At 42.6% G+C, this 17,372-nt stretch overlaps 1 protein-coding gene and 1 pseudogene across 4 annotated transcripts; one reads left to right on the top strand and one right to left on the bottom strand.

Annotated features, from left to right (window-relative positions):
- Positions 1–5,754: 5,754 nt before the first annotated feature.
- Positions 5,755–8,627, bottom strand: LOC129024083 (ornithine aminotransferase, mitochondrial-like; annotated as a pseudogene).
- A 475-nt stretch (positions 8,628–9,102) lies between these two features.
- Positions 9,103–17,372, top strand: LOC129024686 (protein SSX4-like). 4 transcript variants are annotated; one of them, XM_054471858.1, is made up of 9 exons: positions 9,103–9,171; positions 9,332–9,413; positions 9,700–9,752; positions 9,893–10,007; positions 10,685–10,780; positions 12,623–12,676; positions 12,808–12,815; positions 14,760–14,883; positions 17,272–17,372. In XM_054471858.1, exons 1-9 carry the CDS (start codon positions 9,103–9,105, stop codon positions 17,370–17,372), a joined length of 702 nt encoding a protein of 233 aa, XP_054327833.1. The 4 variants fall into 4 exon arrangements, with proteins under 4 accessions (XP_054327833.1, XP_054327835.1, XP_054327834.1 ...); XM_054471860.1 differs by lacking the exons at positions 9,332–9,413; positions 9,700–9,752; XM_054471859.1 differs by lacking the exons at positions 9,332–9,413; positions 9,700–9,752; positions 12,808–12,815 and having other exon boundaries at positions 12,623–12,668; positions 14,744–14,883.

Below are 17,372 nucleotides of genomic sequence, written 5' to 3'. Positions count from 1 at the left end.
CTGTTGAGTTTTGAGAGTACTATACATATCCGTTATATATTCTGGATGTGAGTCCTTTCTTGGATATGTGTTTTGCAAACATTTTCTCCCAGTTTACACCCTGTTTTTTCATCCTTTTAACACGGTTTCTACAGAGCAAAAGTTTTAAATTGGATGAAATCTAATTTATTTTTTTCCTTATGGATTATGTTTTTTGAATCATTCACTATGCCTAGATCTCAGATGTTTCTCCTACGCTTTCTTGTAAAAGGTTTTTTAGTGTTATATTTTAGATTTAAATCTATGATCCACTTGAGTTTTATATATATATACACATATATATGTATATATATGTGAAGATTAGGTTTTGTTGTTGTCGTTTTTTGTTGTTGTTGTCTTTTTTTGTCTATGGATATGCAACTGCTCCAGCACTATTTGTTAAGCAGACGATCCTTCCTTATTTTTGTCTCTTTGGAAAAATCAGTGTGGGGCTATTTCTAGGTTCTCTATTTTGTTCCAGTGATCTATGTGTCTATTCTTCTCCCAGTACTACACAGTCTTGATTCCTGTAGCTATATAAGAAGTACTGAAATATGGTAGAGCCATTCCTCCCACCTTATTCTTCTTTTTCAAAAATTGTCTTAGCTACACATACATTTTTTGAGAAGGAATCTCACTTTTGTCGCCCAAGCTGGAGGGCAGTGGGGTAATCTCGGCTCATTGCTATCTCTGCCTCCCTGGTTCAAGCGATTCTCCTGTCTCAGCTTCCCAAGTAGCTGGAATTTCAGGTACCTGTCACCACAACGGCTAATTTTTGTATTTTTAGTAGAGACGGGGTTTCGCCATATTAACCAGGCTGGTCTCAAACTCCTGACCTCAAGTGATCCACCCATTTCGGCCTCCCAAAGTGTCTTTGTTCAGTTCAGAAAATTCTAGAACATTATTTCTTCAAGTACTGCCTTCTCCCCAGTCTTAATATTCTTTTTTTTTTCATTTTTGTGACGTAGTTTTGCTCTGTCACCCAGGGTGTAGTGCAGTGGCAAGACCTCAGCTCACTGCAACCTCCGCTTCCCAGGTTCAATTGATTCTCTTGCCTCAGCCTCCCAAGTAGCTGGGATTTCAGATGCCCACCACCACACCGGGCTAATGTTTGTATTTTTAGTAGAAACAGGGTTTTGCCATGTTGGACAGGCTGGTCTCGAACTCCTGACCTCAGGTAATCTGCCTGCCTCGGCCTCCCGAAGTGCTGGGATTACAGGCGTGAGCCACTGTGCCCGGCCTAGTCTTTCTATTCTGTAAGTCTGGAACTTCTATTGGATGAACAGTGAAACTTCTGGGATCTATTCTCCATTTCCTTTATTATTTTACTTCCATACTTTCTATTTCGTAATCCTTTTCTACTATACGGTGAAGTAGTGCTGTGCCTAAATTTTTTCATTGGGTTGTTCCAATTTCTCTCATGATATGCAAAAGCTTTGTTGTATATTAGAGATGATTACTTTTACTGCAGATGCTTCACCATTTTCTCCAAAATTTGCCTTTTTACACAGTTGTTTATGGTGTCTTTTGACTTAGATGATACTTTAAGTTTTACATCTTTAAGTATGTCAGATTCACTGTTCATAGCCTTGGTGTGATGTCAGGAAGTGCCTATGCCAACTCAAGATGTCTTACACTGTAATATTTTCCTAAATTTTCATCTAGTTCTTTATGACTTCACGTTTTCACATTTAAGTCAGTGAATTTTTAGAATTTATTATTTTATGTGGTTTAAAGTAAGTATTTTAATCTTTATTTTTTCAAATGGATAGACACTTGTCAAGCAATCATTTATTATACAACTCATCTTTTGCCCAGTGTTTAGAAATGCATGCTGAATTTTACACATAACTTAGTCTGTTTCTTGACTTTCTTTTTTTTTCACTAATCTGTTTCTATATGTATTCATTTTTTATTGTTGCTGTAACAAATTGTCAATAGCTAAGACAACACTTGGCTGGACACGGTGGCTCACGCCTGTAATCCCAGCACTTTGGGAGGCCGAGATGGGAGGATCACTTGTTGAAGTCAGGAGTTTGAGACCAGCCTTGCCAACATGGTGAAACCCCGTCTTTACTAAAAATATAAAAATTAGCCGGGTGTGGAGGTGCACGCCTGTAATCCCAGCTATTCGGGAAGCTGAGACAGGAGAATCGCTTGAACCAGGGAGGCGGAGGTTGCAGTGAGCCAAGATCACCCCACTGCCCTCCAGCTTGGGTGACACAAGTGAGACTCCATATCAAAAAAAATTTATATAGCTAAGACAATTTTTGAAAAAGAAGAATAAGGTGGGAGGAATGGCTCTTTCATATTTCAATTCTTCTTATATAGCTACAGGAATCAAGACTGTATAGTATTGGGAGAAGAATAGACACATAGATCACTGGAACAAAATAGAGAACCCAGAAATAGCCCCACACTGATTTTTTACAAAGAGACCAAAAGAAGGAAGGATTGTCTGCTTAACAAATAGTGCTGGAGCAGTTGCATATCCATAGGCTAAAAAAAAAAAAAAAAAAAAAAAAAAAAAAAAAAAAAAAAAAAAATCTAATCTTCATAACTTTATACAAAAAAGTAACTCAAATGGATCATATATTTAAATCTGAAATATAAAACTAAAAAAAAAAGCTTTTACAAGAAAACATAGGAGAAACGTCTGAGATCTAGGGCATAGTGAATAGTTCAAAAAGCATAATCCATAAGGAAAAAAAGTAAATTAGATTTCATCCAATTTAAAAGTTTTGCTCTGCAAGAAACCCTGTTAAAAGGATGAAAAAACAAAGTGTGGACTAGGAGAAAATGTTTGCAAACCACATATCCAAGAAAGGACTCACATCCAGAATATATAATGGATATGTATAGTACTCTCAAAACTCAACCGTAGGCCGGGCGTGGTGGCTCAGTTGTGTAATCCGAGCACTTTGAAAGGTCGAGGTGGATGGAAGGCAGATCCCTTGAGGCCAGGAATTTGAGACCAGCCTAGGCAACATAGTAAAAACCCACCTCTACTAAAAATACAAAAATTAGACAGGCATGATGATGCGTGCCTGTAATCCCAGCTCTGCGGGAGGCTGAGGCACAAGAATCACTTGAACCTGGAAGGCAGAGGTTGGAGTGAGCCAAGATCATGCCACTGCACTCCAGCCTGGGTAACAGAGAGAGACTCTGCCTTAAAAATAATAATAATAACAATAATAATAATAATAATAACTCCTCAACGGTAAAAAAAAAAACCAAATAATCCAATTAGAAAATTATGAAAAGATATGAACATACATTTCATTGAAGAGGAAATAAGCAAATAAGCACATGAAAAGATGTTCAACACTCATTTGTTTCATTAGACGCAAATTAAGACCATGATGAGGTATCACTACACACTTGTTAAAATAGCTAAAATAAAAGACAAAGTGACAACACCAAATGGTGACAAGGATGCAGAGAAACTGGACACCTCATTAAGTGCTGCTGGGAAGGTAAAATCTTACAGCCACTTTGGAAAGCAGTTTGGTAGTTTCTTATAAAACTAAACATGCAATGACCATGCAATTCAACAATTACATTTCAGAGAAGTTAAAATGTATGCCCATCCAGAAACTTGTACATAATTGTTCATAGCAGCTTTACTTGTAATAGCCAAAAGCTGGAAATAATCAATATGTCCTACAATAAGCAAATGGTTGAACTGTGGTATGTCCATCCTGTGGAATACTACTCAGTAATAAAAATGAACAATTGGCCAGGCGCAGTGGCTCACGCATGTAATCCCAGCACTTTGGGAGGCTGAGGCAGGCAGATCACACAGTCAGAAGATCGAGACCATCCTGGCTAACACTGTGAAACCCCATCTCTACTAAAAAATACAAAAAATTAGCCGGGAGTGGTGGCGGGCGCCTGTAGTCCCAGCTACTCAGAAGACTGAGGCAGGAGAATGGCGTGAACCCAGGAGACGGAGCTTGCAGTGAGCAGTGATGGCGCCACTGCACTCCAAGCCTGGGCCACAGAGCGAGACTCTGTCTCAAAAAAAAAAAAAAATTACCCGGTCGTGGTGGCACGCGCCTGTAGTCACAGCTACTCGGGAGGCTGAGGCAGTAAAATCTCTTGAACCTGGGAGGCAGAGGTTGCAGTGAGCCGAGATCGCACCACTGCACTCCAGCCTGGGCAGCAGAGTGAGACTCCGTCTCAACAACAAAAACAACAACAATGAACTATTGATACAAAAATATTAATATCTTGGATGAATCTCCATGGAATTATGCTGAGTGAAATAAGCCCGTAAAATGTTATATACTATAAGATTTCATTTGTACAGCATTGTAGAAAAGACAAAATTGTAGAAATGAAGAAGATTAGTAGTTGCCAGGGGTTAGGGATGGTGGATGGGAGGAGAGTGGGTATTACTAAAAATGAGTAGCACAAGGGATAGCACTTTGGTGATGGAAATGTTCTGTACCTTCCCCTCCCCCCCCCCCCCCCCCACCGAGAGGGATTTTCACTATGTCACCTAGGCTGGAGTGCAGTGACACGATCTCGGCTCACTGCAACCTCTGTCTCCCTGGTTCAAGCCATTCTCCTGTCTCAGCCTCCCATATAGCTGGGATTACAGGTGCGTGCCACCATGCCTGGTAAGTTTTGTATTTTTAGTAGAGACGGGGTTTCTCCATGTTAGCCAGGCTGGTCTCAAACTCCTGACCTCAAGAGATCCACCCACCTCGGGCTCCCAAAGTGCTGGGATTACAGGTGTGAACCACCACACCTGGCCATGGCCTGTATCTTTTTTTTTTTTTTCTGAAATATAAGCTTTATTTAAAATTTAAAGAAATAATAAAAATAAACATTTTTCAGCCAGGTGCGGTGGCTCATGCCTGTAATCACAGCACTTTGGGAGGCCGAGGCGGGTGGATCATGAGGTCAGGAGATCAAGACCATGGTGAAACCCCGTCTCTACTAAAAATACAAAAAATTAGCTGGGCATGGTGGCGGGCGCCTGTAGTCCCAGCTACTCAGGAGGCTGAGGCAGGAGAATGCATGAAACCAGGAGGTGGAGCTTGCAGTGCGCCGAGACCACCCTCCTGCACTCCAGCCTGGGCGACAGAGGAGACTCCATCTCAAAAAAAATAAAATAAAATAAAATAAAAAATAAACATTTTTCTACAAATTTTAATCAAGCACTCAAAGCAATTTAGGAATGTTAAACACTAATTCTTAATTGAAAATAATGACATCCATAGAATACATCCTAGTGTTAGCCAACATGAAGTTTACTTAATATTAGTATTTTATACATGCTTAACCATTCATCCTTCCTAAAATTCAATGATAACAATGATTTGACTTTATAAGGTGAAGCCATTTATGTAATACCCCAGAGATAACATTTTCGAATACAAAACATTTATACTAGCATGGAAATTATAAAAACATATATAAATTATACTGAAGGATGTGATTTAAAGGCTGTCCGTATACATAGATGCATTTTACCTTAGAAAGTACACATGCACATCAAAACATTCATTGAATATAGACACCATTAAATTCTCTTACTTACGTTACAAAGCAAAGGGCAGGTTGATAAATGTTGTTCTAGTATGTATCAACTGCAAAAAACATATATTCCACAAAAAGGTTTTGAAGACACATGGGAGTGGAATGTGCCCACATTAAGAGCAGAGCTTTTACAGGACCACCTGTCTCCAGCCAGCTCCCAGCGACCACTGAAAACAGCTGCTACCCTCAGAAAGACAAGATGGTGTTGTTAATGATAACAATTGACCCTGGAATCTCATCCTCCTTGACCACCAGCGGTGGTGAAAACTGATGATGTCGCCATGGGTTGGCTTGGCCAGAAGTCCATTATCTCGAAGTCTTTCCAAGCATCACAATCTTTGGTTTCTTTAATAACAATAGCGTTTAATAATTCTTTTCCACGCCAGGCGCGGTGGCTCACTCACACCTGTAATCCCAACACTTTGGGAGGCCAAGGTGGGTGGATCACCTGAGGTCAGCAGTTCAAGACTGGCCTGGCCAACATGATGAAACCCCGTCTCTACTAAAAATACAAAAATTAGCTGGGCATAGTGGTGCATGCCTGTAATCCTAGCTACTCAGGAGGCTGAGGCAGGAGAATCACTTGAACCCAGGAGGCGGAGGTTGTAGTGAGCCAAGATTGCGCCATTGCAATCCAGCCTGGGCAACCAGAGTGAACCTGTGACTTAAGTAAATAAATACATAAATAAAATAATTCTTTTCTTCTTACAGCAGTTACAACATCAGAAGGTAGCTTCATGGGTTCATTTCTCAAGAGAATACCCATTTTTTCTGCATTTTCAGCAAGGTTTTCTTCTTCTAAAACTTCAAGGGCTGTGATGGCCACTTGGCAGCCTAGTGGATTGCCACCGTATGTGGACCCATGTTCCCCTGGCTTAATGGTCAGCATTATGTTATCATTCCACAGCACCACAGACACAGAGTATCAGCCCCCAGAAAGGGCCTTTCCAAGGAGCACTATATCAGGCCTAACATTTTCATGATCGACAGCTAGCCATCTACCAGTTCTGGCCACTCCTGTCTGTATTTCATCAACAATAAACAGAACCAAGCTGGGATCACAAGGTGGGACGAGGGTAAGTTAAAATACCACAAAGCTTACTGTTCTTACGGAGATTCAGCTGGTCTGTCTGTCTTTCTTTCTTTCTTTTTCTTTCTTTCTTTCTTTCTTTCTTTCTTTCTTTCTTTCTTTCTTTCCTTCCTTCCTTCCTCCCTCCCTCCCTCCCTTCCTTCTTCCCTTTCCTTCCCTTTCCTTTCCTTCCCTTCCCTTCCTTCTTCTCTTCCCTTCTTCCCTTCCCATCTTCCCTTCCTGTCTTCCCTTCCAATCTTCCCTTCCCTTTCTTCCCTTCCTTCTTCCCTTCCGTTCTCCCTTCCCTTCCTTTCCCTTCTCCTTTCGCTTCCCTTCTCCCTTCCCTTCCCTTCCCTTCTCCTTTCCCTTCCCTTCTTCCTTCCCTTCTCCCATCCCTTCTCCCATCCCTTCTCCCTTCCCTCCCTTTTCTTTTCAACAGTTTTTCTCTGTCGCCCAGGCTGGAGTGCAGTGGTGGGATCTCAGGTCAATGCAACCTCCCCTTCCCGGGTTCAAATCATTGAGTGAACCCAGGAGGTCGAGACCAGCCTGGGAAACATAGCAAAAGGCAGGGTGGTGCAGGCCTGCAGTCCCGAGGCCGAGGCAGGAGGATCACTTGAGCCCAGGAGGTGGAGACTAGCCTGGACAACATAGTGAAAACTGTCTCTACTAGAAAAATTAAAAATATTAGTAGGGGCTGGGTGGTGTGTGCCAGTGGTCCCAAGGCCGAAGCAGGAGGATTGCTTGAACCCAGGAGGTCAAGGCCAGCCTGGCCAACATAGTGAAACCCCATTTCTACTAACAACAAGAACGACAAAAAATAGTGTGGGTGGGGTGGCTCACCCCTGTAGTTCCCAGGCTGAGGTGGGAGGATTGCTTGAGCCCAGAAGGTCGATACCAGCCTGGTCAACATAGTGAAAGCCTGTCTCTCCTAAAAAAAATTATCAGGGCAGAATGGCACACGCCTGTAGTCCTGAGGCCAAGGCGGAAGCATTGCTTGAGCCCAGGAGGTTGAGGCCAGTCTGTGCAGCATAGCAAAACCCGGTTTCTACTGAAAAAAAAAAAAAAAAAAAAACCGTGGGCAGGGTGGTGCATGCCTGTAGTCCCCAGGCTGAGGAGGCGGGAGGATTCCTTGAGCCCAGGAGGTTCAGGCCAGCCTGGCCAACATAGAGAAACCCGGTTTCAACTAAAAAAAACCAAAACAAAACAAAACACAACCTGGGCAGGGTGGTGCATGCCTGTAGTCCCGAGACCGAGGCGGGAGGATTGGCCAAGGCAGATGTAACCCATACCACAATCACATCCCATAAGTAAATACATTTTCCTCTCTCCAGGGCTACAGGTAAAGGATGGTAATTGTGCGCACCATACTTAGATTCCCTTCCAAAAATGCAATCAGAGGTTGGAGGGCCTTGGACTGTTTTTTTTTAGTTCCAACAGATGTAGAAGCCACTAAAGAATGAACTCCACGACTAAGTACAGCAAACCTCCGCAAATGTGCTAGTTTGGAAAACATTGTGTCTTTCAAATAGAAAAATCACAGATCGACTATTTTTTCTTCCCACGGTTCAGACTAGAATCCAGATGTTTAACCCAAGATCCAGGGATGGTCTTCAGAGAGTTCAAAATCTCCTGATGGTGCCTGAGGACCACCCACTTTGTGGCACAAAGTGTGGCTGGAGGAGGCGACAATATTCTGCAATGTCACTGCCCAAGGATGATGGACCAATCAGGGCAGTTAGTGAAGTCCATCTGGTCAATTAGAAGTCAGAACAGTAGGCGGAACAAGCGAAGCTGATGTGGCATCTATCAGTCTGGGCTCCAGGGACAGAACCTTCTCAAAGGTTGGGGGGGGGGGCAGCGGAGACTCTGATTTTCCCACCAAAAGCATCCCCTTGGATTGGCTACTTTAAGTTCAGAGTACGCACGTTCTGATTTGCTCTTTTGATTCTTCCAAAATCAGGGTAAGCATGTGCTGATTTTCTCTTTCCATTCTTCCTACCCCTCCCCTCCCCCGTGGTGCATTTCTTATCTAATTTTAATAATGTATTTATGTGAGGCAGGTCGCCATCTCAAATCCTTCCTGTCAGTTTCTAACTTTTTCAGGTATGGGATTTTTCCCAGGAACTCTGCTGTAACTTAAGAAATTTGGGCTGGGCATGGTGGCTCACGCTTGTAATCCCAGAACTTTGGAGGCCACAGGTGGTGGATCACTTGAACCTGGGAGGCGGAGGTTGCAGTGAGCCACGATGGTGCCACTGCAACACAGCCTGGGCAACAGAGCGAGACCCTGTCTCAAAAAAAAAAAAAAAAAAAAGCTCACTCAAATCATTCCTCCTGGGCTCAAGCGATCCTCTCGCCTCGGCCCCAGGACTACAGGCACGCACCACCCCGCCCAGAGCACCAAAGGTCCTGAGGCTGGAAAGACTCAGGCTGTTTCTCTTGCAGGTCAGACTGCTCCCAGTGCCATGAACGGAGACGACGCCTTTGCAAGGAGACCCAGGGATGATGCTCAAATATCAGAGAAGTTACGAAAGGTGAGGTGACCTGGAGGGGGCAGAGTAGTGGCCCAGGGGACAGTGTGGGGTGACCAGGTTTCTGAGGAGGGGAGGAAAGAGGTACTGGCGACAAGGAGCAGGGTCTCAGGGGAGATCTGGACCCTTGGGAGCCTCCCACCCTCACTCTGTCATCACCTAGCATCCCTGGAGACAAGTCTCTGATCTTGCACTTCATTTGGTGACTCCCACTCCATTCTGGAAGGTGAGAAGAGAGCCAGTTACTATTACCACTAACATGATTCTCTAAAAACCACAGAATCTGAATTAACACAACCACCCACAGCCTAATTATCAGCTCAATCCCTCTACTATTTTTCAATCAAACCAACAACAATCTATCTAGCTACTCCCTACTCTTCTCCTCCGACCCCCTAACGACCCCCCTTCTAATACTAACAACCTGACTTCTACCTCTCATAATCATAGCAAGCCAGCGCCACCTATCCAACGAGCCCTCGTCACGAAAAAAACTCTACCTCACTATATTAATCTCCCTTCAAGCCTCCCGCAGCATTAAAGCCCTACTGTGTGGCAGGGGAGAAGCTAGGGAAGGTCCTCATGTTCTGTCAGTTAGCCATGGCATCAGCCAGGACGGACTATCATCCCCACTTCCCAGATCCGGCACACAGGAAGCAGCTCCAGCTGAATGGCAGACATGTCTAGCTGAGTCACTGCCAGAATTCCTTTTTTTTTTTTCCAGGCCTTCGATGATATTGCCAAATACTTCTCTAAGAAAGAGTGGGAAAAGATGAAATCTTTGGAGAAAATAATCAATGTGTTTATGAAGATAAACTATGAGGTCATGACTAAACTAGGTAACAGAAAGTTCTAGGTACAGACAAGTCTAGGGACACATGAGCATCCCTTTTCCTGCTTTGGCTACTTCTTAGGCTGCAGAAAGTACCCCACATTTTCCTTTTGTGCAGGGAAAAATCACAAGGCAGCTTCTGGGTATTCTGCTCTTCTGTATCCTGTCAGGGCTGAGGGCAGGGACTGGCCACAGTGGAGCTCATACCTGGATCCTGCACGTTTCTCTCCCTTAGGCGTCTTTTCTGGTGAGCCCAACTGTCTCTGTGGCATCCCGGCACCCTCCACCCACCCAACACGCACACCCTCCCTTCCTTCTCTTGACTTGTCTCTCTCTCTCTCTCCCTTTTTTTTTTTTTTTGTTAGAGTCTCACTCTGTCACCTAGGCTAGAGTGCAGTAGTGCAATCATAGCTCGCTGCAGCCTCAAACTCCTGGGCTCTAGCAATCCTCCTGCCCAGCCTATGGAGTAGCTGAGGCTACAGGCACGTGCCACTATGCCCAACTAATTTTATTTTATATTTTGTAGATATGTGGGTCTCTCTATGTTGCCCAGGCTAGTGTTGAGTGCCTCGCCTCAAACAATCCTCCAGCCTCAGCCTCCCAAAGGGCTGGTACTACAGACATGAGCCACCATGCCGGGCCTAAGCTTGTCTCTTAAGAAATAAACATTTTGCTTCTTTCTAGGTTTCAAGGTCACCCTCCCACCTTTCATGTGTAGTAAAAGAGCTGCAGACTTCCAAGGGAATGATTTTGATAATGATCGAAACCTCAGGAATCAGGGTGAGTACATTGGAAGGGGCTGGAAATGGTCTCCCCAAGCCCAATTGCTTTTCAGCTCAGCTACCTGGGAAAGATCCTCAGGCATTTGTTCCCTCATACACATCGGGGCTGAGTGAAAAAAAAATTGCATGCAGAAAGTTAACTACAGAGGCCAATCACATAAAATTCTAAAACATGCAAAACAAGAAAATATATTTTTATGGATAATAAGTAAATGATAAATGTATACAAACATGAATGTGAATAAAAACCATCAAATTAAGGTGACTGACTGTAAGTGGAGGAGGGAGGGAGGGCAGGGACTACTGAGTGTTGCACAGACAGCTTCAGCTGTAACTTGTTGATAGTATGTTTTGTGTTTTTTGTTATTGTTATTTTTTTTGAGACGGAATTTCTCTCTTGTCACCCAGCCTGGAGTGCAATAGCAAAATCTGAACTCACTGCAACTTGCACCTCCCAGGTTCAAGTGATTCTCCTGCCTCAGCCTCCAGAGTAGCTGGGATGACAGGTGCTCGCCCCCACACCCAGGTAATTTTTGTATTTTTGGTAGAGACAGGGTTTCACCATGTTGGCCAGTCTAGCCTCAAACTACCTGACCTCAGGTGATCCACTCGCCTCAGCCTCCCAAAGTGCTGGGATTACAGGCATGACCTACCACTCCTGGACTGTTTATACTATTGCTAATATTCTGAATAAATAAATCAGATCTAAGATAACTGTGGGGGTAATGTTGAGACCCGACTGTACTCAATTTTGTTCCCCATAATTTTCTATGTTTTTGAAATATTTCTTTTTTAAATGACATGTTGTTCTTCCTAAGCACTGTTAATGAATCAAAGGACATTTAAGAAAATGTTAAAAGTGAAAAAAAAAAAGAAAATGTTAAAACTGCAGATCCTCCAAAAACTTCCAGAGTTTGTTTCATTAACAACATGTAGGTATTGGATAAGTATCTTAGGAGTGAGGGTGATGAACACATTATGTAATAAAGATCGCCGTTTCTCTGTATTTTATCAAAACCAAATAGTCCTCACATTCCCCAACAACCCCAATTCTCCGTGATGAGCTTGGAAGAGAGTTTGAAAGAGTGATCCCTTATCCAACACACAGAGAGCTTTCCCACTTCTCAGTGAGCAGAGATAATATAGGGTGAAAAAAAGACAAGTTTTGTGTAGAGATCTTTGAGCATTTCAGGAATATAAAGGGGACATATGTGTTTACTTGCTCTTCTACTCTGACAGCATAATTATAAGACAAGGTCAGAATGTCCAAACCATCTCCAATAGACCTATTACTCGCCAACTAAACAGGCCAGATTCTACAATCTCCCACAATCACTATAAGAGATCTGAAAAGCCAGTGCTTGAGTATCTGCCAAGTTTTTGATGTTAAAGGAGTGTCTTTACACTGAAAATATTTCAGAGCCACTGGACCAAATCATCCATGGTTCATCACACATTTAACAGCTTAATTCACATACCATAAGATTCACCCATTTGAACTGTACAATGATGTTGCACATCTTGAGTGGATACAGTTCAGATTCCTAACCAATCAATTTAATTATTTGGGAAAAAGTAAAAGATATGTAATGGAATAAGGTGAGACTGTGATGGGGTTTAGTCCCCGTGTGATAAACCACAAGACGGAAAATTCTGAATTGAAGCCACAGATAAATGCACCGACCATGACTAAACATAATTCAGAAGCAAATCTCAAATAACTCCTCAACAATGAGTGGACTCATAACCTCTGCTGCAGAATGCCCTCATGCGACAGAAGTCTCTCTAGAGTTTGGAAATGTTTACCAACAAGGAAAAATTCTGATGTATTCTCTTTCAGTTGAACGTCCTCAGATGACTTTCGGCAGGCTCCAGAGAATCTTCCCGAAGGTGAGTATGTCTCAAATCTAAAGGACCAGAGAACCTTTGTCCCTCCATGGATGCGAACACTGGTAAGAGTGGGAGAATATCAAAAATGCCCTCACTGCCTCCTTCTCCCCATGTCTATCACAACAACTTATGTAGCACCAACAGCTTGATAATACTAACAGTTGTGATCCTTAATACTTCTTTTGTTTTCATAGTGATGCCAGATACTATTTTAAGCAGTTCACATGGGTTAATTTATTTAATCCTAAGCTGACAGCATTTTTCAAATTGATTTTCTATCTGTAATATTATAACTGTATTTCAAACCTCATTAAAGACCTTTTCATCATTAAAAAAAAAAAAAAAAAGAAGACCTCTATGACGATGTTTCTATTACTATCTCCGAATACTATCGAGCCACACACTTCAATTGTCACCCATATAAAAGCCATGTAACTTGGCGCAAATCTAACTTCTCTGAGATCCAGATTCCTGGTCCATGAAATGGAAGCAAAGAATCATAGTTCATGTTTTAGATCATAGTTATCAGCAACATAATAATAAAATGAGACTATCGGGGTACAGAGATGTTAAAGAATTTTCCTGGGGTGCAGTGGCAGTGGTAGTCTAATCCAGAGCTCCAAGCCATTTAAAGCTCATTCACGTTTGCATTTGTTTATGAAGTTCAGATGTTGCTCACTAAGGCTTCACCCCATAGGGCCTGCTGGTGCTTCCATTGAGACACCCACTCTTGCAACAGGAAGGACCAGCTGGCCTCTGCTCTGTTACGGGGGCCACTCACATGGCTTAGGAATCGGTTTGACTGTTGGCCCCTCCCTACTGTGAGCTCCTTGATGGCCTTGTGTGCACCAGGGGCATCCGGGAAGCCCCCACCCCAGCCCAGGGGATCCCTCGAAGGCCCCTGAATGAGGGATCCCACAACTGCAGATCCAACTCTGGTTTGGAGGGTAAAGGGATCTGGGAGTTGGGTTGACAGTGTGGAGACCAAATTCAAAGAAGGATCATGAAAAGTATTAGTTTTTTTATTATTACTACATTTAAACAGTGTTTGCAAGCTCAGAGAGCACTTTCCCTTAGCCTACTTTACATGTATTGTTGACTATTTCATAAGGGAGGAAGCTGAATAAAAAGCAGCTTAAGGGCCGGGCGCGGTGTCTCACGACTGTAATCCCAGCACTTTGGGAGGCTGAGGCAGGTGGATCACGAGGTGAAGAGATCGAGACCATCCTGCCCAACATAGTGAAACCTCGTCTCTACTAAAAATAGAAAACTCAGCGGTGCGTGTTAGAGCCTGCCTGTAGTCCCAGATACTCTGGGGACTGAGGCAGGAGAATAGTTGAACCTGGGAGACGGAGGTTACAGTGAGCTGAGATTGTGCCACTGTACTCAAGCCTGGCAACAGAGCAAGACTCTGTGTCAAAAAAAAAAAAAAAGGAAAAAAAAGTAGCTTAAGATTGTTGGTCAGTGACACATCCCAGTGCAACCAGAATTGGTATGGGTACCACCTCACTTAATTCCACATTCAATGTTGGTGCCTCGGTAGGGTAGTATGCCATATCTGGTACTGCTTTCTTTGCTGCCTAGTTTAATTTCAGCAAACCATTTCTTTACCTCTCCTGTCCCTGTATTCATCTCCCCATACCATTTTTCCCAGCAGTGTTTTATCGCCTCTCTGTTTTTACATTTACTCTCCCAGCAGTTGTCTACAAGCTTATATGGGATCCCTTGTATTTTATAGAAGCTCTTCCTTTTCTAGACCTTGTGAATTCTTAGAGTGCTATTCTCCAAGTCTTCTGTATACCAAACTCTCAATTAAATGGAGATTTTTGCTGTTTGCAAGAATGTGAGTCTTAAAGGAGTGTGAAGATAAGCATTCTAGCCCTGGAAAGCCCATTCATTTAGGCCATTCCTTTCCCTTCTAACCTGCCAGGTTTCTCCTAATTTAGGCCTGTGTAACTCTCCCAGTCTTGTTGAGAGCATTCAATAAGCTAATGCATGTGAAGACCCTTTGTAAGCTCTAAAGCACTATAGAAATGTCACTGATACTGTTTATTTGTGACCTTCACATTATAAAAATCATGCCCAAGAAGCCAGCAGAGGAAGGAAATGATTTGAAGGGAGTGTCAGAGGCATCTGGCCCACAGAATGATGGGAAACAGCTGTGCCCCCCAGGAAATCCAAGTACCTCTGAGAAGATTAACAAGACATCTGGTAAGAGGAAAGAATTCGGGAACAATCCCTCTGGCTTCCCTGGCTATGTTCAGGTGTGTGGACTGGGTGTGTGGCATGGATCCCAGACAAGCCTGGGTCCAGGCTGGGCTGAGGAGCTCGCCCAGCTTCAGATGACATGTTAGACATGACTTTCAGAGACACAGATCTGAGTTGTCATCCATAGAAAAAACCAGGTGACTTGGGGCAAGTCTTCCAAATTTCCTCAGCTCCAGGTTCCTAGTCCATAAGATGGAAATAAATAATCATAGTTCATAAATTGTTTGTAGACATTAAATTTAACCTAGAAGACCTGATGACATGAAAGGTGCTCAAGCAATTCTATTTGTGATAACCTGGGATCATATCTTACTCAGCTCAATGCCTGTTACCCAATACAGGTGTACTTCAGAGATATTGCAGGTTCAGTTCCAGACCACTACAATAAAGTGAGTCACACACATTTTTGTTTGTTTGTTTTGCAGTGCATAAAAACATTACGTTTACACTATACTGCAGTCTACTAAGTGTGCATTAGCATTATGTCTGAAAATGTACATACCTTTATTTCAAAATAATTCATCGATAAAAAATGTTAACAATCTTCTGAGCCTTCAGTGAGTCACACTCTTTTTGCTGGTGGAGGGTCTTGCCTCGGTGTTGATGGCTGCTGGCTGATCAAGGTGGTGGTTGCTGAAGATTGGAGTAGCTGTGGCCGTTTCTTAAAAGAACGCAACAATGAAATTTGCCACATCGATTAGCTCTCCCTTTCATGAAGGATTTCTCTGTAGTATGTGATCCTATTGGATAGCATTTTACCCACAGTAGAACTTCTTTCAAAGTTGGAGTCAATTCTCTCTAGCTATGAAAGTCCTAGATGGCATCTCCTTCCAATAGAAGGCTATTTTATCTACATTGAAAATCTGTTGTTTCGTGTAGCCACCTTCTTCAGTGATCTTAGCTAGATCTTCCAGATAACTTGCTGCAGCTTCTCCATCAGGGTTTGCTGCTTCACCTTGCAGTTTAATGTTATAGAGACAGCTTCTTTCCTTAAACCTCATGAACCAACCTCTGCTAGCTTCACATCTTTCTCCTGCAGCTTCTTCACCTCTCTCAGCTTTCATGGACTTGAAGAGAGTTTGGGTGTTGCTCTGAATTAGACTTTGGCTTAAGGGAATGTTGTGGCTGGTTTCATGTTTTATCCTGACCACTCAAACTTTCTCTATTTGAGCAGTAAGGCAGTTTTGCTTTCTTATTCGTGTGTTCACTGGAGTATTAGTATTATTATTTCCTTCAAGAACTTTTCCTTTGCATTATATAGTATTATTTCCTTCATGAACTTTTCTTTTGCATGCACAACTTGGCTGTTTGATGCAAAAGTCCGAGCTTTCAGCCTATCTTGGCTTTCAGCATGCTTCCTCACTAAGCTTAGCTATTTCTAGCTTCTGATTTAAAGTGAGAAACTTGCGACTCTTCCTTTCATTTGAACACTTAGCAGCCATTGCAGGGTTCTTAATCATCCTAATTTCAGTGTTGCTGTGTCTCAGGAAACAGGGAAGCCCAAGAAAAGGAGGAGAGATGAGGAAGAGCTCATCAGTGGAGCAGTCAGAACACAAACAACATTAATCGATTAAGTTTGTCATCTTCTATGGGTGCAGTTCATGGTACCCCCAAAACAATTACATACAACAGGATGTTTATAGTCAATAATAACTTAATCACACATTTAAAAAAACTAAAAGAGTGTAAGTGAATTGTTTGTAACACAAGGATAAATGTTTGAGGGGATGGATACCCTATTTTCCACGATGTGATTATTACGCATTGCATGCATGTATCAAAACATCTTACGTACCCCATAGGTATATACACCTACTGTGTACCCACTAACATAAAAAAACAAAAATTATTTTAAAAGACTAAAGAACAACAAAGCAATTGCAATAATAATATCAAAGCTCAATAATGACCGATCACTATAACAGATATATTAATAATGGAAAAGTATAAAATTGGTGAGAATTCCCCCCCAAATTGCAGTATCTGTGAAGCACTATAAAAATGAAGTGCAATAAAATAAGGTATGCCTGTGTGCCCTTAACAAATACATACTGAATGAAAGGAGGTATTGGTGAATGTTCCCGTAAGTGAAGAGGTTGGGAACTTAACCTGACAACGGAAGGAGCCAGAAGCTAAAATTTTAATTTGCATTTGTCCTGTATTGGTGTGGATTTAAGGTCTCAGCCTCTCTAAACAAGGGAATGTGAAAAACTGGATAAAGAAGGTCTGAAGCACTTGGGAGGGGGGGAGGCATCTCTTTCTTTTGAGAAAACAGAGCCTAACACTCTCCAATCTACCCAACCCTCATTTTCCAACTCTTCCCCATCATAGGACCCAAAAGGGGGAAACATGTCTGGACCCACAGACTGCGTGAGAGAAAGCAGCTGGTGATTTATGAAGAGATCAGCGACCCTGAGGAAGACGACGAGTAA

Source organism: Pongo pygmaeus, chromosome X (genome assembly GCF_028885625.2).
Source record: "Pongo pygmaeus isolate AG05252 chromosome X, NHGRI_mPonPyg2-v2.0_pri, whole genome shotgun sequence".
Taxonomy (NCBI): domain Eukaryota; kingdom Metazoa; phylum Chordata; class Mammalia; order Primates; family Hominidae; genus Pongo; species Pongo pygmaeus.
Note: the sequence above shows the minus strand (reverse complement) of the source record. Positions and strands in the feature narration are given on the sequence as shown.

Bases quoted from the DNA above. Each gene is read 5' to 3' on its own strand.
- LOC129024686 (XM_054471858.1), top strand. From the start codon at position 9,103: ATGAACGGAGACGACGCCTTTGCAAGGAGACCCAGGGATGATGCTCAA. The intron at 10,008-10,684 runs GTAACAGAAAGT...GCTTCTTTCTAG, and splicing joins TGAGGTCATGACTAAACTAG to GTTTCAAGGTCACCCTCCCA. The intron at 14,884-17,271 runs GTAAGAGGAAAG...TCCCCATCATAG, and splicing joins GAAGATTAACAAGACATCTG to GACCCAAAAGGGGGAAACAT.